The sequence below is a fragment of the Ambystoma mexicanum genome, chromosome 4p (genome assembly GCF_040938575.1).
Source record: "Ambystoma mexicanum isolate Mex_15411 chromosome 4p, UKY_AmexF1_1, whole genome shotgun sequence".
Classification (NCBI taxonomy): Eukaryota; Metazoa; Chordata; class Amphibia; order Caudata; family Ambystomatidae; genus Ambystoma; species Ambystoma mexicanum.
The window spans coordinates 1,005,508,694-1,005,531,620 of NC_090927.1; the positions used below are offsets into that span (position 1 = coordinate 1,005,508,694).

At 46.5% G+C, this 22,927-nt stretch overlaps 1 protein-coding gene across 1 annotated transcript in view; it reads left to right on the forward strand.

Moving 5' to 3' along the window:
- Positions 1-4,108: 4,108 nt before the first annotated feature.
- LOC138453590 (blood vessel epicardial substance-like) overlaps positions 4,109-22,927 on the forward strand; it is a 904,667-nt gene continuing 885,848 nt past the window's right edge. The window contains exons 1-2 of the mRNA XM_069606590.1: positions 4,109-4,278; positions 18,564-19,386. Coding sequence (XP_069462691.1) covers positions 18,896-19,386 — 491 coding nt within the window. The 5' untranslated portion in view covers positions 4,109-4,278; positions 18,564-18,895. The remainder of the gene's footprint in view (positions 4,279-18,563; positions 19,387-22,927) is intronic.

A 22,927-nucleotide genomic window follows, 5' to 3' on the forward strand; every position in this document is an offset into this window, starting at 1 on the left:
TGTTAGTGTGAGTTAACCCGAGGGAGGCAGGGGATGCGAATTACCATAGGTGCAATCAGGCTGTGATATCTTGCACCCCCCACAATCAAAAGGTATGCAGGTGTCCCTGGATGGTCTAGATATTGCCTCTACATTGGTTGGGACTAGATTAAACATAAAACAGTATGACCACTTGTGTTAGTGTGAGTTAACCACAGGGAGGTAGGGGATGCAAATTACCATAGGTGTGTTCAGACCATGCTATCTTGCACCCCCACAATCATCAAAAGGTATAGGGGTGTCCAGGGAGGGGCGAGATGGTGCCCTTACATCATTTGGGACCAGAGTATACATAATACAGGATGACCACCTGTGTCAGTGTGAGTTAACCTCAGAAAAACAGGGTATGTGAATTACCATAGGTGTGTTCAGGTCATGATATCATGCACCCCCACAATGAGGGCACTGCTGGGGTCTCTCCCTGCATATATATGGGGTGAAAATGGGGTTGAAATAAAAAAAGTCAACATTTAGGGGGTCACAGTAATTGGGGCACAGTAATCACATAGATCAGTCTTAGAAGCAGACACAGAATTGATCGTTGTAGCTGTAATGGGAAGGGGGGCTTTCAGTTGGAAAGGCCCCATTTCAGTGCTTGTTGGCTGACAATGCATGCCGAAGAACAGCACTTCTGAGGTCAAAAGGACAGTAATCAGGCAGACTCTCACTAGTCTGTATTTCATCCCCCATATGGATAGCCCATAATTTCAGGGAGTGGCCTGGAGCCTCATTAACCCAATGGTGTTGCATCCATGACATAGGACACCCCATGCCAGTCTCTTGCAGTAGTGTGTCATAGTGCACCAAGCCGGAGGTGACCAGGGATCTTAACAAACATTACCTAAAATACTGTTGACAGCCCTTCCCAATGGCACATGTTGAAGGGAGACCCTATGTTGCCCCCCCTGCATTATGACAGAGTTGTGTGACTAACTGAGCCCCATGACATATAACGATGCAACAGCCCACCACACCCTTTATCCTTAAGAGAGTCTGAAGCAGTGCTTGCTCATGTTTTGATGTTGGAATCAGATACAGACAGGTTAATTAAGCCATTAAAAATGTTATGATTGGCTGTTATGATATAAAGACGGTTAGGCCGTTGGTAAGACACAGTACAGCTGTGGCCTTATACAGATCCAGTTACTCACATAATATTTACAGTGGGACAAGTTTGGGGCTGATACAGTGACAAACCCACCAGCCATCCTCATACAACTACAGCTCAGGCCCAACTGTCACACATGGAACACTGGTGCATCAACATTCTCCCAAATTGTCAATAAACGCTTTCATCAGCATTCCATCAAGCATACAGATGACCAACAGGAAAAGAGAACAACAGGAATACAACACAACATTCAATTGGCACTTTATGAGTTGTAGTCAGGGTCGGATTGGCCCCTCGGCCTCTCGGCCCGTGGCAGGGCCGAAATCATCCCTGTGGGAGTGGGGGCCGGTTTCTGCCCACGCCTGGGCAGGTTTGAAAAAAGAAAAATCAAATCTGTGCCTGAAGCAAGCCAGCAGCCTGGGTTGGGGGAGCCAGTGTGAGGAGGGAGTAGGCGGGGTGGAGGGAGCAAGGCAGGCAGAGTAGTTCAATTGTCGGCCATGGGCCGGGTGGCTGACAGGGAAGAAGACACTGACTGAGAGGGCCTGCCCCGGCTGGAAGAGCGGTAAACCCGAAGTTGCAGTAATAGCATGGTTTTTTTTCTGCCGGTTTCTCTGTTACGATCATCACAAGACATTCCATCTCTTTGTCCTCGGTCACTTGACAAAATCCTTGTGCCTAAAAGCTTCTATACAGTGTACAAATATTTGACCATAGCACATCAAGTGGCCATTGACTTCATGTCACAATCTGGTTCCCCTTCCTCAATCCCCTCCTCACATGGATCTGATGAGGGACTGTCTGAAGAAACCTTCCTTGTCTTCGTCTATCCGCTTAACGCCTCTTTCTTCCTTTGCGGTCGTAGAGGTATGGGCGGACTCCCCCGGAGGCCACCTTGCCCAAGTGAGGAACACTGTGGGCAAAATGGGAACTCCAGGGAGCCAACCCCAAACAGGGAAAAAATCCCTCAGGCTAAAAAAAACCCTGATGTGGTGACGGGTCCTCACTCTGGGATAGTCGATGTGATGATTGTAAATTGTCGTCGACGTGATGATTGTAAATTGGTGCACTTTGAAGAGGATCCGGTAGTGGAAGTGTTTCCCCGCGGCAGCAATACCAAAGGTTGTCTTGTCTCCTGTGTGACAGGGAAAAAACAGACTTTGAGGCAATGAGGGGAAGAAAGGCAGGTAGTTAGGACCTCTGGAGGAGCGGAACAAACAGAAGTCATCCAGGAGAGCGAACAGGAGGAAATGCTACAGTACCCGCAAAACAGGAAGAATGGGAGAACAGTAACCGGCTCGGTAAGTGAGGAGAAGAAGAGATAGAACAGGAGGATCGAAGCGGAATGGAGGTGAGGGACAGCAGGATCCTGGAAGGGCGCTGGAGCCCTGGCAGGAAGACTACATGAGTGAGCGTACCGGTGGGACTGCACGGTTGCAATGCTCCGATCCAACTGCAATGGCAACTTTCATTGAGGCAGCGGCCATCTTGGTAATAGACTAGACCACTGTGGTGGACGCAGGAAGAAACATGACGGCACATTAATGGCGGCGCCATCGTGTCCATAGGCACCATGGGTGAATCCTGACACTTCATTGTGCTACAATGAATGCTTTTTTGGAATCTGTCTCTCTTTCCCATCTCCCTGGAATGCTGTTCAGGATGTTTGTTTGCATGTATGAGGTAACGAGTGCTCAGAGTATGGGATGTCCTGTGAGTGCGCTGACCTGCAGATTAACTTATTTGGTCTGCTCTTAAATATCAGTTACCAGTTTAATGGTATCCACCACAGAATAATTGCTCATTTTACTATTGCCGATATGATAGCTCAGTGGGTTGAGCACTCACTGCTGTGATGTGTGTGTGATCTGCCGGTTCGAATCTCAGCAAGGCCATCTCTGCCTTTCATCCTTCTTAGGTCGATAAATGAATACCAACACAGGTTGGGTGATATTGTATGCATATTTGTTCTCTAAAAAAGAGCTTAAGCGTAAGTGCTATACAATAACATATTATCATTTGGCCTTGGACGCCTGCTTGCATTCACAGTAATTTGACAATATGGATCTATGCACACAGATATTAATGATAAATACGATGATCCATTCTTGTATGAAATGTATATCACATTAGTGAAATCATAACCATATTTTTCGTAGTGTACTTAGGAACAATGCTATTTGATGGCACTTGCTGTTTTGTCAAAGGGTGAAAGGTTGTGGTTCATCACTTCCTGGGATGTCACTTTGGGGTGGGGTCAAATGACATCACTTCCGGTGATGTCATCAGAGGTCAAGGATCGTGAGGCGAAGAGTGGGCCACTTTTTTGAGGCGAGCGGTGGCCACTTTTTTTGTGGGTGTCTGGGAGTATTTTTTGTCCCAATCCGACCCTGGTTGTAGTGGGTTGTCATAATGCCCTACCAAAGACACAAGAGTGTACACAATTCCGTGATGAATGGTAACTAAGAACTTTATGGAATGACCACTATGGGAAGCATTGGTGGTTGAGTGGAAGAATTCATTGTATAATAAGCCCCCGTCTGCTTGCTGCATGGGCTTTTTAAAAGCCCTTAATGCACAGTACAACTTTCCTTATTTTGACTGTAGTCTGTATACCGTTTTAAATAATAACATACTGAGGAGTCTATGCGCAAATGTGCAACTGAGCGAATGCTAGGTTGTTCCCAGCTCCTGCTGTGGGGAAGCCGTGTTAGTGCTCACCCCATATTACTCTCCCACCGTATTAACGTTGTGTGCCCTTCTCTACAACATACGATGGGAACCCCCTAAAATGGGAAGCCGTAAAGTATACCAAGCGGTGTGATATTCGGCTTCCCATGACAGGGTGAAGGCCCTGAAGCCACGCCCACCTGGCAGCTCACGCCCACCTGGTAGCTCTGAGGGCGGGCTACTGGCTGAGCGTGGCTCCGAAGATTGCCAACACTGCTGCCTCATGCTGCCATGGGGATGCAGGACACCACACAACACCGGTCCTTCTCTTGCGTGCTCGTGTTTCGGAGCCCTCCCTGCCGGCCGACCGTCCCGTGCTGTGGGAGAAGCGGGGAGAATAAGGGCGCACAGTAGGACCCGCCGTCACCGGTGCAGGCACCGACCGAGCTACGGGGCAGAAGGTGAGACTAGAGTGAATTCTGTGATATACATATCTTCATAATACCGGGCTGGACTGTGATATTACTGCGAATAGCTGGAGACTGCGATATAAATACAGCAAACACAGGGGCGCTGCTTATAAAGTTGGCAGGAAACGTGACCAGCGTTCTGTATGGAAGCCGACCCCCACATGCAGAAAGTGGGGAGCGCTCGCTCTGCGTCGGGTTCTTATGCCTGCACTGCCAGCCCCGGCGCATCCTCCCCTGCTGGGTGGCTGTCCCGTGGTCGCCACCCTCCGGGTGTAATCCTACACCTGCGTGACTGCGGGGGCAGCACCTCAGCCTGAGGGTGCACGTGGGCCGGGAGGACAGCTGCGGTGCGGGCGCAGGCAGCTGTCACTGCTTTCCGACAGAGGGTTGCGGGGCTATGTCCAGGCTCGGGCTGGCATATAGGGCTATAGGGGAATGCCAAAGGGCAGGCCCAAAGTGCTATCATGGGCAAGGTTTTTTCGGGCAAAGTGGGGAATGTTACCAGAACCTCCCCCCACCTCCCTCTTTCTTGGGTACTACTGAAACACTGTTTAAAAACTAATGCATTGCCATTTGCGATTGTGGGCCAGTAAAGTTGATCCAATTTACTCGACAAATATTCTTTACAATGCACAATTTGCAACACATTTTACCAGCCCCTGGGTGGGGGTGCGGTGGGCGCTGGTGCAAGCCATGTGATCTGCTGGCTGCAGGCCTCAGGGCTAGCATACCCTCTTCCGCGTCTGCCAACGGGCTCTGCCTGGTCTTGCAGCCTCTGACCCTGGTGACACAGCGCGCAATGTGTTGCATTGCGCCCTTCCGTGCAATTTCCCTCGGGAACTGCTCTCTAGCACACCTGTAAATGGGAGGTTTGTTTCTAGACCCCTTCATTCCTCGTATCACACTCGATAGCTGGCACCCAGCTTTTGTGTTCCTGCCTCTTTCTTGCCAGTCCATGTTCCCTGTCTCCCGTTTGCGCTCCCTGCTTTCGCCGAGTGGAGGTGCATAGCCCCCCAGACCACACACTCACTGTCCTAGATCCGCCAGCATCGGGCGCACTTCTAGGATTTGATAGTTCCTGCGTGTCGATTTCACGACAGGAAAGCGATAGAAACAGCCACACCAGGTGCCTGCTTGTTTTTTCTTTTTTTTGTTGAGCTCACTAATGAACACGCGTTTTCGTTCTTAATCACCGATAGCCGTCAGCGCTTTTACATCGACCTGCTGGGTTCAGTGTACTATTGTGTACCACTGAACTTGGTACGGGCGACGACCGAAGGCGGAAGTGAGAACCAGAGCTAGCGGTACTCTGGGTGGAGTGGTGGGAAGCGCAGGGCAGGGTAGAGTTTGCCCTTTGGTTTTTAATCCTTTTAGGCTCTTGTTGCAGTGTGGCTCATCTAGACAATGCATGGAATAATACACCAAAACAAGCATTGGCAAAGCCAAAGTGTTATTAACTGGCCATCAATGGTAGCAGGTGCAAAATGTGAGCACCTGGTCATATAATAGCAGTGCCTGCAAATGCCTACATACGCCAAAACGGTTGGTTTTCCAATGCTTGTTTTTAAAGGGACTTCAGTGAAGGAGACGCATTGTGCATATACATCGATTGGCTCAGGGCAGAACTGGTTAAGATATTTTTATTACACCAGTAGAATGTTTACAGCGGCCATTAAGTCATTAACTCTCAGCAAACCGCTTTAAAAAAAAAAAAGCAGCAAAAGCAGCAGGAGACTCGAGGACTCCCCGTTTCATTTTATGTTTGCAAGAACCTTAATTAGATGTATTACGAGAGTTGTATTGGTAAATTGTGTATTAAGTGCATATATGTACATATATACACATATTTTAAGTTTAAAATGGGCTTACCTAAATACATTCACATTAAAACACCAAATACCATCTACATGACAAATCAACATTTTTCATCTGAGCAGGGGATTCACTTCAGAGTCCTTCCCTCTTCTCTAAAAAGAGGCAGCATTTTTCAAGTGCCGTTGCCATGAGTGAACCAAGAAGCAAATTACTCTGGGAGAGCAATCGATGCTCATTAAAGTAATTTATGAAGCAATGCTACAGCCAGTTAACCTAAGAGTTAGGTGCGTTTGCAGAGCTTACCCTGAGAACTAAATCACGTTAAGTGGCTGACTGAAATGTTGAAGTATTTAAGGACTGAAATTCATGACAGGTAAGACACAGAGGCTACACATGTTGCCCAGGCAGCATCAGACACTTGTTTTAAGCAGTGAAGCTGGCATTTGAGCCCAGTCTACAGTTTGTCCCTTGACTATTTTATTTCCCAGTTCTTGTCATACATCAAAATTCAGTTATGTGGGAATGTTTGACCTCCATAAACTAAAATAATAAATGTGTTATAGACCTGCCATGGAAAGTACACAAAACAGATACTAAACCAGCATGACAATCTTTGCAAAAAATAATTTTAGAAGTGATATGCCAAAAAAGAGCATGAGTGTAGGCTTATTTGTCGATCAAACATGGCAGCGTATATGGGCGAGTCCTAATTGCTGCAAATGTGAAGATTTGAATGCAACCACCATAAAAAAAATGTGTGAAAAAGCACAGGTCCACAGTAATTGTTTGGCACAGACTTACAGATTGCTTGCTATTCATGACATCAAGAGTTGAGAGACCTTTGCCACTTAGCTGGCTTGGTCATCACTAGGACCACTTCTACTTAATGGTCTAGCTGAAGTTAAAGATCAGCAAAGGGCTAAGGAATGCAAACCGAATGTGAAGAGCCAAACCTTTTCACTGAAGAAAGACTAGTACAATAGAAGATCTGCCCAGAATTATTAGTGAGGAATCACAGGCATTCACTAATTCCTCCTCAAGGTGAAGCCCCCTCCAGTCCTCCGGGAGGCTAGGGAGGTGAGTCCGCTCTGCATAACCCCCCTTGGGTTGAGGCAAGTGGGACCTCACCGGAAGAGACTCCCGCTTTGGGCACAAAGACTCCCATTCCTGCGAGGAACTCCGTACAGCAACTAAAGTAATTGCATGCATGGGACTACGTGATAAACTGAGGAATGTGGCATCCTTATCTTTGGCTGAAGGCAATGCAAGATGAAACCTAATGGCACCGGAAAAGGAAGATGTCTCTTTCATGAGAGACGCATATATAACTGTGCCGCGATGGAAGAGGATGGAGGAGAAGCCTGAGGCGCTGGGAAAACCCCCTGCCATCATTACGCTGCGTGGAGGCTGAGCTGAATTTAGTAGCACAGCCTGTGACTTCTGAAGAGAGCGAGAGAGAGAGAGAATGCAAGGAGGAGATGCCGGAGAACCGGCGCATGGAGAGTCAAGAAGAGTCTTGCGTCTAACAAGAGATGAGCAAGCAACCCAGTGGTGCTATGACCACAAGCTGGACGTGGTGGGCAGGACACCACAGAAACAACACTGATACCACCTGTATAGAAAGCGAGGGTTGCTTCACACCGTTATCAATAGTACAAAGCAGGAGTCTGACGTGGCCCCAAGAAGCCGAACAGCAGAAAGAGATCAGTCCCCAGCTAGAGCGGAGCCCAACCTTTACGCTCAAGACAAGTAATTAAATACACAACAATCTTATTTAATAACTTGAGGAGAACCATCTCCGGTTCCGGAAGCACCTCAAGACCTTCCTCTTTTCTTCTGCCTTCGCTCCCCCTCTCCCCTGCTGATCTGTTTTCTCTTGGCACCGTGCACCTGGCCACCCTCTGTCCTTCGGGCCCAGGTACCTGCTCATCCTGCCACGCTCCCGCACTGCCTCCGGGCCACCCCTTGCACTGGGGTCTGTATCTGTACCCACACAGCCCCCCCTTTTTCTTCCTGCACTTATCAGACCTACCCTGTCTGCTGCCTTAAATCTAGCACTTGCAAATTTCTGGCTGCATTACCACTGTTTGTTGCCTTTATTATCTGTTTCTCCTCTGCTTCGCACTTTCCACTCCTCCCCCTTCCATGCACTTTTCCCCTCCCCCACTCCCATGCACTTGCGCTTTCTCAATGTCACTGGGCCTAGTAAGATCACTGTTTTGTTCTCCCCTGTTCCCCTCCCTTGCCTTGTCGCGCTCTGAAACACTTTTGTGCGAGCGCAATAGAAATAAAATATCAATCAATCAAACCTCTGGCCCCTGCCAAGTAAGAGGTACCTGGGGGACCGGGAGGAGCGGGAAGACCACAGGATATCGTTATTTAGCAGAAGAAACTCGTCACAAGAACGAGAAAGAATGGCTAAAATTATGTGATGAGAGTTGGATACAAATAAGGAGTGACCAAGAAAGGGAATATAATTATTATTTGAAGCTGTCTCCTCGTCCCAGTACTCAAGACAAGTAATTAAATACACAACAATCTTATTTAATAAGCAAAAGCCTCGAAGAGAGAGGATGAGCACATACAGTTGTTGTATGAGCAAAACGTGGAGCGATATCCAAGCCAGAGGGGAAAAACTTGGCAGAGAGATACTGCATCAATACATCTGGGAGTTAACCAGTAAAGAAAGAGACACTCAAAAGTGTAGAAAGGGACAGAGAACTCCCCCCTCCCCCAATCAGGTGTTCAAGAGGAGAAGGCCTGGAAAGAGATTGCAAATAACTATCTGAATAATAAGAACAGTTATTGTAAAAGATATTTGGAAAAGGGACCAGAGAAAGCTGGAGAAAGGAATGTGCTCTGGCGGAGCTACAAGAGTTGATCACAGAGACTATCTGATTTGCTTAAAGGTGGCATAAGACTCAAGACTATTGAATGAACTGGAGGGGAGACCAGGTGAAGACAAATCATTCCTGTGGTTTATTTACTTTAGTTAGCATTAGTGGCAGCATCAGATAGGGTAGTTTGGTCAGAAGACATTTTCTTTTGACTTTAAGACAGCGGACAAGCACCTTTAGTTTCTTTAGATAGGTAGGGTATTCCCTTTGGTGATAGGGAAAGTTAGGTCTTCTACTCATTTCATTAAAAAAGCAGAACCATGTCTTCCGAGTGTCCGACTCCTTCTTCCGACCTGCCACACATTGTACTGTCTGGCGGTGAAGAGACTCTCGAGTTTGATGTCAGCCTCTGTCTAATTTGGACACCTAACTAGCTCTTCTGACTAGGGCATCATGCTATTTATTGGGGACTAGCTGGGGTACCCGGTGTTGCCCCTGTCCTGATCGAGTGGTTTCTCATCTGCCCTGGAGGATGTTGCTCTTGTCCTCTTCTCAAAGTCTTTCTTCAGTTTGCTCTGGTGTCTCATCTGCCCTGGAGAAAGTTGTTCTCGTCCTCTGGTTGGCAAATCATGGTGCTGTTTGTTGTGTTTCAGAAGCTCTCGATATTGATTTTCGCTTTGCATCAGATGGAGCTTTTCCAAGTGATGTTCGTTTTTTGTGCAGCATGTTTCATTCACGTTTGAGAAAATGTCCAAGAAAGATTGATTGATTGTGCTCTCTTCTCTTGAATGAACTTTAGTAAACTGTAACCTTGCCATTTTCCATATTTGGAGTGGTGTGATAAAAAAAATTACACACATCCACATTTTTTTTGTTGCATATAAGGTTTTTGCATCCAAACATAGACTACGATCTTGCCCGAGGCAAAAGAGGAATCCATGCAAAATTTGGTAGACGTGGGTTCAACGGTGTGGATTTGTATAGCCGGACAAACATACACATATACATACATTCTGCTTTATATATAAAGATAGTAAATAAGTCTGCACCAGAAAGAGTATTTTAGTATTTAAAACGATTGGTTTTTTTTGCATGTGTGTGGTTTCATAGCCTAGTAAGTGTTACTTTTAACTGTATTTATTTTCACAATCACCTCAGCGAGAGGAACAGCTGAACTGGCCTTGCCAGTATTGGGTACCGTAGCACCGCATAAATGAACACCCCTCAACAAGGGCCTAACTCACTGAGCTACCTTCTTAACCATGGTGGCACGCAAACCCGTACAAATGCACTTAAACATTGATTATTGTATGTGATCATTGCTATTACATGGATGTAATACAGTGAACACGGAATGCATCACAGGTTAGTTTGAGGCGTTTGCTTCATGACCGAACAATGCATTATCCTGTTTAAGTCTTGTAAAAAAATAAAGAATCGACTTCTTTGCATGGGCCACAGACATCAAGTGCTTAAAACAGCAGAGGGCCTGATTTACAAAACGTGTTTTTCAATGGGAAGAACCCACTGAAAAACGCGTTTGTAAACCAGGCCGAGTCTCGCAGTGGTGGAGCTGTGATGTCAGCGCGTAGAGCGCAGCTGAGAGTGTCACCATGGGAGCTGCCTCTGATTACGCTCCTTTTGTTGTCAGCCGCGTTTTTGATGCGCTAATGGATGCTGACCTTCCCCCTCAAGCACCCTTTAACTTGTGTGCTGCAAAACCGCACGCACAAAGAAGAATGGAAGTGTTTCCCTTGTGTATTTCATATGCGAATCACTGGAGTGGCAGGAAGGCAGTGCACCTGCCACACCCCACAAGGACCGGGGCAGTTTGCCCATCTGCCACCCCCCTCGTGGCCTCCCTGGGGGGCAGGGAGTGTGGTGGGGTTAACAATCATGGTCTTCCTGTGTTGTTTTCGATTTTGTCCTCTATGGGCACAACACATTTCAGCTTAGATGCAACTGCTATGAGGGCTTTGGGAAGTTGCCCTCTTCCAAATTCTAGATTTGGGTAAGAGAGGTTGGCATTCGGATTATTATTTTTCTGTTCACGTGGATAGGACATGGCTTATTCTTTCACAGCGTTCTCCTCTGTTTCAATTTGTAACATTTTAAGTGTAAATATGACCTGAGTGTTTTCAACAAGAGCACATTTCAGTGTTTGGTGGTAAAGTCACGGCATTTTAATGTAACATAATACATTTGAGCATCTTCCTTTGTACAGGGTCTGGAAAATCCTTTTGTAGATGCCAGCGATAATCATCCAAAGTGGTCTAGGAGTAGCTGTGTTTATGTATACAATGAATCTGCTCTGAGGCAGCAAATAATTAAAAGGGGGGACACATTAATTCCCAGATCCAAGGGAAAAGCTCTTTGTTTCTCCCTCACCCGGTCTCATACCTCCCTTAGCCCCCTCGCCCCTTCCCACCTACTCTCCTCTTTCTCACCCATATCGCCGAATGAGGTCTTTAGACAAGTTCTCTCTATGAAAGCCTCCTCCAAAGAGGTGTGGTCCACATCTGCTCCAGAACTATCAAGGACAAGTTGGACAACATTGCCTCCCTTACTCCAGGCTTGGCTGATGTCTGCAATCACTCCTTTGCCACTGGCTCCTTCCCGCCTCTCCTCAAGCACTCCCTTGTGCACCCTGTCCGTATCTCCATTACCTCCTTCCTGGGCAAACTCCTGGAAAAGCTGGCCATCTCCGTGCTTACTATCCACACTGAATCTGTTGGTTGTTTCCATGACTACCAGTCTGGCTTCAGAGCAGCCAGAGGCATGGAAACTGCTCTGCTGAACAGCCATGAAGACTTGCTCTCAATTCCAACTCTCCTTCCATTCCCATCCTACTTGACCTTTCCTCTGCCTTTGATACAGTCAATCATGCCACCTTTATAAACCAGCTCTATGATACCATTGGCAACACAGAACTGTCACAGGATTGGTTGACCTCCCTCCTCTCTGATCAACCATTCCAGGTTCACCTGGGCCCTTTTCTCTCTTCCATCACACTCTGCACCTGTGGCATCCCTCTGGGCTCTATCCTCCCGCTGTGGATTGTAAACATCTACCTTGCCCCTCTAGCCCATTTGATTTCTGACTTCTCTCCTCCTTCAAGCTTCCCCCCACTTCCCCCTCATTCCCAAATCTATAACTGCTATTCAGGCATGGTGTGCTGCTAACGATCTCTGCCGTAATGCCAGTAAGACTGAGATCCTTCTCATTGGTACCCCAGCTCCCTCCTTCCCTCCTACTCTCTGGCCGCTCTCCGTGGCCCCCCTCCCCTCACCCTCTTGTGAGTCAAAAAACCTTGGTGTCATATTTGACTCCTCTCTCTCTTTCTCTCCTCACATCACAGACCTTGCCAAGAAGGCCCACTTCCAGCTGCACCTTCTCAGAGGCATTCTCCCTTTCCTCGCCTTCCGCCAGAAACTCAGTCTCCAGAGCTCTGGTCCTCTCTAGGCTGGACTACTGCAACAGCCTCTTCCTCAATCTGCCTTAATTCTCCCTTCATCCCCTTCAACTAATCCAGAATAGGACTGCAAGAGTTATCCTTGGCCTCAGGCCAAGGGACAGTATCTCTCCAGCCCTTAAATCTCTCCACTGGCTCCCGGTTGCTGCGAGGATCAAGTTCAAGATCCTCTGCATCATCCACAAGGCTTTTTGGGACCTGGTGCCCCGCTACATCCAAGCCTCTCTCCCTAAATACCTCCCTGCTAGAGATCTTTGGTTTTCTAGCTCCAACTCTCTGCAGATCAGATGCTTTTCCAAGCAGAGAGTGGGAAGGGGGGGGATCTCTCTCTTCCATAGGTGTCTCCCTCTGGAATGGCCTCCCTGCACCTCTCAGACTTGAGCCGTATCTCCTTAAGTTCCAGAAGCTTCTCAAGACCCTCCCTGTCTCTTCCTCCTTCCCTCTCTCCCTCCCCTGTTAATGCCCTCTCTGCCTCATTTTGACTGGCTGCCTGGTTCCTTCTGATTCTTAAAGGGCAATAGGCCCTCCTCAACCAGTCCACCCCTACACTTGGTCTCCACCCTGCCCCTCCCCCCCTAACCTGCACTTGCCCTCCTGGGTTCCCTTCCCCTGCACGATCCTGGCTGGGCCTGCACCCATATTGAGCCAATCCTTGCACTTAGCAGTGGACATTATTTCCCCTGCACTCTCATCATTCCCCTGGTACTTGTCCACCTGGTCTCCTCTTAGCACATGCCTAACCCATGGGCCCTCTTCCTCAGCAACCCCCCTCCCCGCCTCCCAGCAACTGCGCGCTTGCACCTTCTACCTTCACTTCCTTTCCCTCCTTAGCATTAAGTGCATTCTGCTCTGACCGGCACCCCTTCCCCACTCGCCTGATCATCTTGTTACTGCACTTGCAGAATCCGAATGACACAAGGCATACTAGGACAGTTTTTGTTTTTCTTCATCCCTGTTCCCTCACCCCCTCTTTTGTCTTATAGCGCCTTGAAACACCATTTGCTGTATAGGCGCAGTATAAATACCCCATAAATAAATAAAAAACACATTTTGGCATTCAAAGTTCTGTCAGGCCATGTAAGAAAAAAACAGATGCATAATGGGGTTAATGAGTGCTTTTCTGCTTGTTCAGCATTCTTCCCAAAGCGTGCCTCTTTAAACAGGGCATGCTCTGCCGGCATCCCCCTCCACATCCACAAATAAGCTAGAAAGATGCAATTGTTTTTTGTACATGTTGTTTTACTGTACACAAACTCGACAGAAGCCTAAGTGGAGTCATTAGATACAACCAGTGCTTCAGATAAGATTTTGAAATGGGAGTATTTTACTCCGTTTTTTAAAGTTGGGAGTAAAATGATTTTTTAGGGAGTAAAAAAGTGAGTCACATTCCCAATGGGAGTATTTTATAAGCAAGTAAAATATTGTCAACTGTAAAACTGAAATGATTTTCTAATAAATATTTATTTGCATGTAGGTATTCATGCACATTAAAAGATTTTGCCTCTTCAGATTAGGAAGTATTAATAGTAGTTTCTTGCAGCAGAGGGGGTCATTCCGAGTAGGGCGCAAAGGGATACCGGGCACCGTTAAGGACATCGGTGCCGGTAAACCCTTTGCGCCCTACTACGAGGTTCCTTTGCGGCCCCGTACTTAACGCCTGCTTTTACCAGGCGTTATGGATGGGATCCGCAAAGGGACTTCAGAGCTAATAACGGTACCTTAATTTACGGTACCGTTATTAGCACCCTCCCCATTCCCATTGAGCCCTATAGGGGCTCAATGGGAATGGGGATTGGCATTTTCAATGGGGACTTACTGGTCCCGCAAAGGTCGGACTAGACCGGTAAATCCCCATTGAACGAGGGCGGACACAGTACCGGTAATGGTGCTAGTCATGGCGCTGTGACTAGCACCAACCTCCGAATGAGGCCTTATGTGTACTACTGGCCTAAACATATCCATGGAGCTCTGTGGCTGAAAGCAGGATGAAAAGCTTCTATGTGTTGGTTTCCTATTTTTTGATGGGAGTATTTTTTACTCCCTCTTTATTGTTTGGTAGTATTTACCTATTTTTAGGGAGTAAAAGTGCCCGATACACCCCTTATTTGTTGGGCTGACTACAACACCTATCAAGTAAAATGAAGCAGCTTGCTATAACAGTAAAAAGAACAGTCACAGAGCTGTGTACATGGTTGTAAAAAGTAGCAAAACTACTAAAAGTACAAAACAAACGTAGTGCACATCAGTTCCTGGTAGTACTGCTTCACTTCAACATCTGAAAGCGGCATTTTGAACTCTGCTCTGAGAAACTATGGGCCTCATTCTGAGTTGGACGGTAAGGGTTTACCGGCACCAGTAAGGATGCCGGTGTTGGTAAACCCTTACCGCCCTATTCCGAGGTCCCTTCGCTTCTGACCACACGTCCTTTGCGGGTCCCGCTAAGGGACCAGGGCACTGATAACGGGCCCACTATTTGCGGGCCTGTAATTAGCGCCTTCCCCATTCCCATTGAGCCCTATGGGGCTCAAATGGGAATGGGGAATGATTTACTGAATGGGGACTTACCGGGTCCTCCAAGGTCAGAATGACCCAGTAAGTCCCCATTCAGCCAGACCAGACCCGGGTTTGGAGGCAGCCAGAGTGCTAATAGCACCATGGCTACCTCCAAACTCGGAATGACCCCCTATGTCTCTGTGTCGTCTGGCCTGGCCAGACCGACACTAGCTCCCACACGGCCTCTCTCATGCATTGCACACAGAAACGAGGCGGACCACAGGAGTTACAGAAACACGTCTTTATTTACCCAACTCAAACTGTTACTACCTTCCCCCGCCGCCCGCCCTTTCCCTTCCCGTTACTCCTACTCACCCTCCACGTGACATGGGAGCTCAGAACTGTTAAAGCAACAACACCACCCCCCCCCAGTACCCTTGAATAGTACCGGGAATAGTTGCTCGATCTTTGCAGCCGGATCAAGGCATGTGAGCTGCGGTGGCTCCGGGAGATCTACCGACCTTGAGCGCTGTGGGATCTCAGCGGGCCAATATGTACTCAAGCACCCACCAGCGTCAACAACTTCCTTGCCTTGCCTTGAGCGCCGTGGGATCTCAGCGGGCCAAAATGTACTCGAGCACCCACCAGCGTCAACGACTTCCTTGCCTTACCTCGCGCACACATGAGGGGCGCCAGCACCGCAGGTTTTTCCTGCTTCTTCGTCACCAAATGTGACGTCTGGCCTGCCCAGACCGACACTAGCTCCCACACGACCTCGCTCATGCGTGGCACACAGAAACGAGGCAGACCACAGGAGTTGCAGAAACACGTCTTTATTTGTCCAACTCAAACTGTTACTAACTACCCCCGCCGGCCGCCCCTCATTCCCACTCCCTCTCCACGTGACATGGGAGCTCAGAACTGTTAAAGCAACAACACCACAGTCTCCACTCCCAAATGGGATACATTTTGGACAGTTTTGCATTAATTTACAGTAAAATGCAATGAAAGCTTTCTGTTGTTTCCAGTATGAAGTAAAATATGTGATTTTTTTTTAATTGCTTAAACGGAATTACACACGCATCTATGGTTGTTTTTGGCCACATAAGAAAAATATAGCCCTCTGTTGGTCGAAAAGGAAGTACTAGCTTAAATAGTGCACATTTGCCATTGGATGGTACACTGAACACTGCACATGATTTTGTCGCCGTTTTATTTTACGCTCAGTCCAAACTGCGCCTAGCAAATAAGAGCTTAAGACAACTGGAAGCCCTTTCTTTTTTCCAAGCATTCAACACAACGTTTCTTCTGCAAGATAGAGATAAACTGCAGAGAGCCCACCTCCACTACCTGGGCTGCCTTCTCTCCCAGCATCTGATCTGTCTAGCATCCTTAAACCGGAAGTAGAATATTGCCCTCGCAGTTCATGGAGGTTTCAGGAAGATCCATGTCAACAGAAAAACATCCACGGTGTTATATCTGGCGCAACAACATCTTGCTTTCTTGCTCAGAATACATATTCCAGAAGAGACAGAAAGGCTCAGTTTACAGATGCAGCAGGACCACGTGGAATTACATCCTTTTAGCTGGTGATGTTTTCCCATATGGTTGACGATGACGTCTAATAATGCATCCACTGATTGATGTACGATTTTGTCAATACATATTGGCGTTTCCAAATGCAATCCAGCCCATGCAGCATTTTACATCTACTGCACTGCCGTTTTGCCTGTGACTCTTTTTTACTATTGGTAGTTTAGTTGTCAGAACACTGGTGTGAGTTCCCACATACAAGAAATCTCCAAACGCGTCAGCTTCGTCCCCTGGTATCAATCTTGCAACAACAAAAGGTCTTCCTGGAAAGCACGGCCATGGAAGCATGTCATCCAGGGAGTGGAATCAAGTTCATGAGCAGTAGCTAAAAGCGGTTCCTGGATGTTGGCATTACCCATGAGGCAGGAGCTGCCTCTGGGAAACAAGGAGGTAGTACAAAGTGCACTACAAACAGAGGTGTCTAGCCTCTAGAACAGATCAGGGGCTAAGCTAATGTCGGGACTGTCGGACTTGGGCTAGCTAACCTTTTGGTTGTAGCCCCTGAGCATCTATCTGGGGCAGCAAACAAAAGACCCGGGGTTATAGCCCTCTCAGCACCCACCAACCCCTAGCAACGCCTCTGATACAAATGTAACTTCATTAAGGGCTGCAAGCTTTAACTTTCTGGCCAATATATACGATCCATTATGCATGAAATGTCCTATAGATGTGTCCCTTTATTCGACTTTATACTCATTCCCCAAGCATAGAGAGTTAATATCACACATGCATGTTTGTATGGCACCAATTGGCCTGGGGAGTCAAAAGTAGCTCCTAGTAGATGTATTTTTTGTATTTCATTTATTTTGTATTACTTAAACCGCACCCAATGCGTGGCCTCAGACCACACGTTAATGTTGGTATGGCGCTAGCCAGAGTCATTTATGCTAAAGGTAGGAGCTAAAGAGCTCCCAGCACCCAATCGTTTGAACCAGGGTCATCGGCTACTAATGAAATTATATTTTATTTATATTGCGCTTATACACCAGTGTTTCAGAGCGCGACCACGACCAGGCAAAGGGAGGGGACCAGGGGAGAGCAAAAACAACGATCTTAGGAGGCCCAGTGACATTAAGAGAGCACAGGTGCATGGGAAAGGGAAAAGGGGGAAAGTGCATGGAAGGGGGGGAGGAATGGAAAGCGCCGAACAGGGGAGAGAAACAGAATAAATATTATTAAGTAAGATAAAAAAAATAAATAAAGGCGATAAACAGTGGCAGTGCAGCCAGCAAGTGGTAAGTGCTAGGTTAGTTAGATAGGGTGTATCTGATAAGTGCAGAAAAAAAAGTGGGTGGGGGACTGTATTGGTACAGATACAGAACCCCAGTGCAGGGAGTGGCCTGGAGGCAGTGCAGGAGGGTGGCAGGGTGAGCAGGTACCGGGGCCCGAGGCACAGATGGTGGCCAGGTGCACGGTGCACAGAGAAGAATGGATCAGCAGGGAAGAAGAGGGGGAAAAGGCAGAGCCAAAGAGGGAATTCTTGAGGTGCTTCCGGAACCGTAGACGTGGAATTGATTCCATCGCAATGTAGCATTGACTCTCTAAAGGCCTCACACTGCTTCACTGTCATAGGTTTAGTGGGATAGTCCAGCTTCCTCGCTAGGGCTAGATGTGTGTATAGTAAGTATCCGGTGGCCAAATAGCTAACAATTGTACTGACCCTCACCCCTTATCAGACCACCTTCATTGAAAACCTTAATGCTTCCTAGATAAGAGTATGAGTGAACAACTGTAACGTTCAATGTGTAACAACTGTAACCTAGCAAATGTATCCAAGTGAATGTATCTAAGCATACTTTCTTGGGCCGCTTATTGTAACCCGCGAGCAAGCCTCCTTAAACTTCCTTAAAGCGCCTCGTGCTTGTGGGCTGTAGTGCGCTCTACAAATACAAAACAAAAATAAATAAATAAACTATTAAATGTTTGAGGCTGAAAGCAAGATTAGAGAACCATTCTGACAGCTATGTGTTTCTGTGAGTACGAGAAGTTCAGAATTGTCAATCAAATAATTGTACACAGTTAGCAATGCATCGGCACTTCTAATCCTGTTTTCCTCTCCTATGCAGGTTCACCAAACATATGCTTGTCGAAGATTGGAACTGGGTATCAGAGCACCTGATTTCAAGTCGCCATGTTGCCAGCACCACAGAAATCAACATTCCTTGGTTGAAGACATGCTTAAGTTTGTTAGAAGTTTATGATGCAATCAATGGTCGCATGGAATCCATGCTGGTCCATTACGCGCACCACAGCAAATGAAATCCTTTATAACATCTAGGTGCGTACCGTTCCGTTCTACAAAGCAATATCCAGGGCCACAACAGCCACGTGGATAGGAACATGGCGGTGCCCACTGGAAGTATGCCGAGGACAAGTACTGCCCACTAAAGGCCCAGCCATGGGAGACAATATCACTTTTTGGGAGAGCTTGATCCTTGGACACCCTGTGTGCGGGAAGTGGAAGCCGGAAGCAGAAGGATCCATCTTCCATCTTGCTAGCGTTATGTTCATTTTGGGCTACATGGGAGGAAGCGGATACTCGGGACTCCTCTATGTCTTTATTTTCCTGAGCCTGGGGTTCCTCTGCTCTTCTTTCTGGGCGTGGCTTGACGCCTGCGCGGCGGATGTTTTCTCCTGGAACTTTGCCCTCTTTGTGATCTGCATCATACAGATTATCCACGTTGCCTACCAGCTGCGGAACGTCACGTTTGATAAGGAATTCCAGGAGGTATACAATTCCCTTTTTCAACCCCTGGGGATCTCCTTGAGCGTTTTTGGGAAGATCATGTCCTATTGCAATGCAGAAGTGGTCACTCTGGAGAAGGATCACTGTTATGCTATGCAGGGGAAAACGCCAATCGACAAACTCTCCTTACTTGTGTCAGGAAGGTTTGTGAACATTTCCTGTCTATTTTAATTTACAAATTTGTATTTTTCACATGCATCTATCTGTTTTCATCTCCCACAACAATGACTCGTTCATTGGTGATTTGTTTAGCATCAGGTGGTCGATACATAAAGATAATAACTAGCATGCATAATTTACACCATGCATAAGTTGCACTTGTAAATTACAACTGCATATGGTAGTCACAAAGACTCATGTGCAACGTATGTAAAATGTACACATTCTGCAAATGGCAAATGTAATAGGCGCGAATTTACAAAGCATGTGCACTTACACCGGAATACATAACCAAATGTGTGCATTCTTTTGCTCTGCCTGAAATATTTTCCCGGAATGCTGCCCCTCTTGCATATGGTGCTAACATCATACCAGTTGGTGCACGTTGCCAAAGCTTATGCACCACTTGCTCCATTTGCAGGCAAGATTTATAAATGCATTGACAAATGTTTGTGAATATCAATGCAAATCATGACTGTGTGCATGTCTATAAACATAGCCGCTGATTATGGAAAGTCCACTTATGCCGATCTGATTGTACTTTGAGTATGTAAATGTGTGTACTGGTGCATGCATTAAGCAGTCATAATTTACTCTTATGCAAATGCGAGTTACTTTTTATCTACACACGTGTGAATTACAACGTGTTCTTAGCAGAGGTAACACGTACGTGAAGGAAAAAAGCTTTGTGAATCGGCCACTATGTGCACACGCATAGCTAGCTATCAGTAACGCAAGGCGCTAGACTCAGACGTTTTCCACTGGGTAACATTTACACATTTAATTATTTAATTAACTCAAGCATAATTATAAATGGCCTTCCAAAAAGTGCATTCATCAAAGTGTTTATCAATTCATTTATTTCTGATTGTAAAGTACCTATAGACAGTGGTTTTGGCTGGTGACCGTTTTAAATAGAGTGGTATAAATATTTTCCATGGTTTATATAGCAAGTGCACAATGACCTTAAACCTTCTAAGTCAGATAATGGGCTGAAAGGGTACATTTAGCAGCTCAAATTCCACAAAAAATGATTGCACAACGTCATACAATGTACAGTTCTTAGTGAAGCACATACACCACGCCAAATAGAGAGCAGGTCATCAACAGTGCACAGAAGCATGTTGCAATATATTTACATGAAGGCTGTGCTCAAAGAAAGCACAAGGCCTATTTAAACACTGTATCCTAGCATAACATTCCCAATAAAAAATATATTTTCCTTCTGTGAGTTCACAATATATGCCAGGATTAGCATTATAAGAACCCATTTTCGTGCTGGCTGTGCCTAACAACATATGCCAACTTGCCACTGTAAAAACATGTTCATGCTGTCTTTGTCCAAAATATGTCAACATGCTACTTTAAGAACCTATCTTCATGCTGGCTGAGCTACATGTCTTAAAGCCTCTTCTAAAAGCTATTTTCATGCTGGATGTGCCAAATATATGTCAGCATGCTGTAAGGACACACATTCATGCTGGCTGTGCCCAATATATGGCACCATTGCCACTGTAACAACACATGTTAAAGCTGGTTATGTCCAATATATGCTACCGTGCCACTGTAATAACCCATTTCCATGCTGGATGTGTCCATTATGTGTCGGCATGCTACTGTCTGAACACATTTTTATGCTGGTTGTGCTACATTTATGCCAGGACTGCCACCATAAGAAACCATGTATATTTCATGCTGGCTGTGCCCAAAGTGTGCTATCTTTACCTCTTCATGCTGGCTGTGCCAAATATAAACCAGAATGCTACTCTAAGAATGCATGTTCATGCAACCTGTACCCATATATGGCAATATTGCCACTGTAAGAATTCAACTTCATGCTGGCTGTGCCCAAAATATGCCATTATGCCACCGGCATAGCCAGTCTTCATGCTGCCTGTGCCCAAAAGTATATTCCAGCATTTCCCACAAAAAAATCACATTTGCACAACTCCTTCTTTTCTTGTGCCTGCCCCTGCACATACATTTGCATACACATGCACACATAGCCACTTGACCTCATACATGCATACAAACACAACCACACACAGTTTATGAGAGGGGTCAATTAATGCCCCAGCCTGAGTCATGTCTCCTATGCATTCCCTGCTGCTGTGAAGCTGATGCCTAGGCTTGCACCAGCAGGGATGTGCTTTACCGTTATTAAAAAGGTGTTTGTAGTAGCCCAGTGTGCATGTCCAATGCACCATGCCTGGCTTGGGAAGCAGAAGACGGCTAGCTGAGCATGATACTTTAGGTATGCATGGACAGTAGTACTGCAGCATTCAGGATACCAGATGCTCTGCAATACCGGACACCTTAGTAGCACCTTAGGGTGCACTCAGATTTTACTATTTCTAGCTAGCTTGGCCTTGGCTCCTCCTAGTCGGTGGCTTAGCAGCACTCTGTCACTCATCATGGACAAGCCAGTACTGTATACAAAATATATACCAAGTATATTGACTTTGGGTTTTATATGGGCCAAGAGATGCAGGCCATACTAAAAGCTGTTGAAGGCCTAAGAACTATATGCACACTGGAGCTTACCCATACATTACAAAGCAACAGAGGCAGTATTCTGGTCTCTCAAGAATGCAGTTGGTGGTGGGTCACCCTCCACACCTGGACTGGGTTATCCACCCACCCAAGAGCTGCACATATAACCACTAATGATAATAATGCCAAACCCTTACCAGCAATCCCAAATGGTGAACCTACCATTATACCATTGCTAAAGGTAATTAGAATCCTTGAAACCTCCAGCTCATCCCTGACTCCATCTAGAGGTAGAATGGTCAATCAATCTATACGTATTAGGATGAAGGCCCCTTTCATACCCGAAAATTCTCAAACATCTTTGGAAGTCATACATCCACCATACCCCAGGCCTGATAGGCATTACCCTGAGAGAACTGTTTTGGCAAGGAAGGCAGAAGAAACCACTGCCAATTAGGCCAAATTTCTCTTAATGACCAATGTTCCAAAAATACCTAAAGGAACATACGAAGATAGAGACTCCACGACCAACAAGGTAATCCACTGGCTACGCCACAAATGTGGCTGCCTGTCGGTCATTAGGGATGAGGTGGTAGTCTGTAGATCTGAAGACCACAGAACACTAATTCTGATATAATCAAATTAATTCTCAGAAATATGGAGCTGGCAGAAGGTCTTCTGGCCGTGGATTTAAGATTGTTGCCCCGGGATGGACTTCAAGTGATCCTCAAATATGACTGCACTGATGACCTGTGTCAACCACAACAGGCCCTAATTCCATTAGAATTAGTCCTAACATAAGTGTAGCCCAAACTGTTGTTTCAATTTACCCACAAATGCCAGTCACCCATCTTTGCCAAACACAGCCACTAGAAGACTGACATCCTGCCTTACATGCTGATAACCCCTGCCAAGAAAAGACTGTCCATCGAGCCTCTACAGAACCACCGGATCTCTGCATTATATCACGGAACATTGCTTGGATCAAAAGTAAAATGGCAGACCAAGATTGGCATTAATTTCTGGACTGTC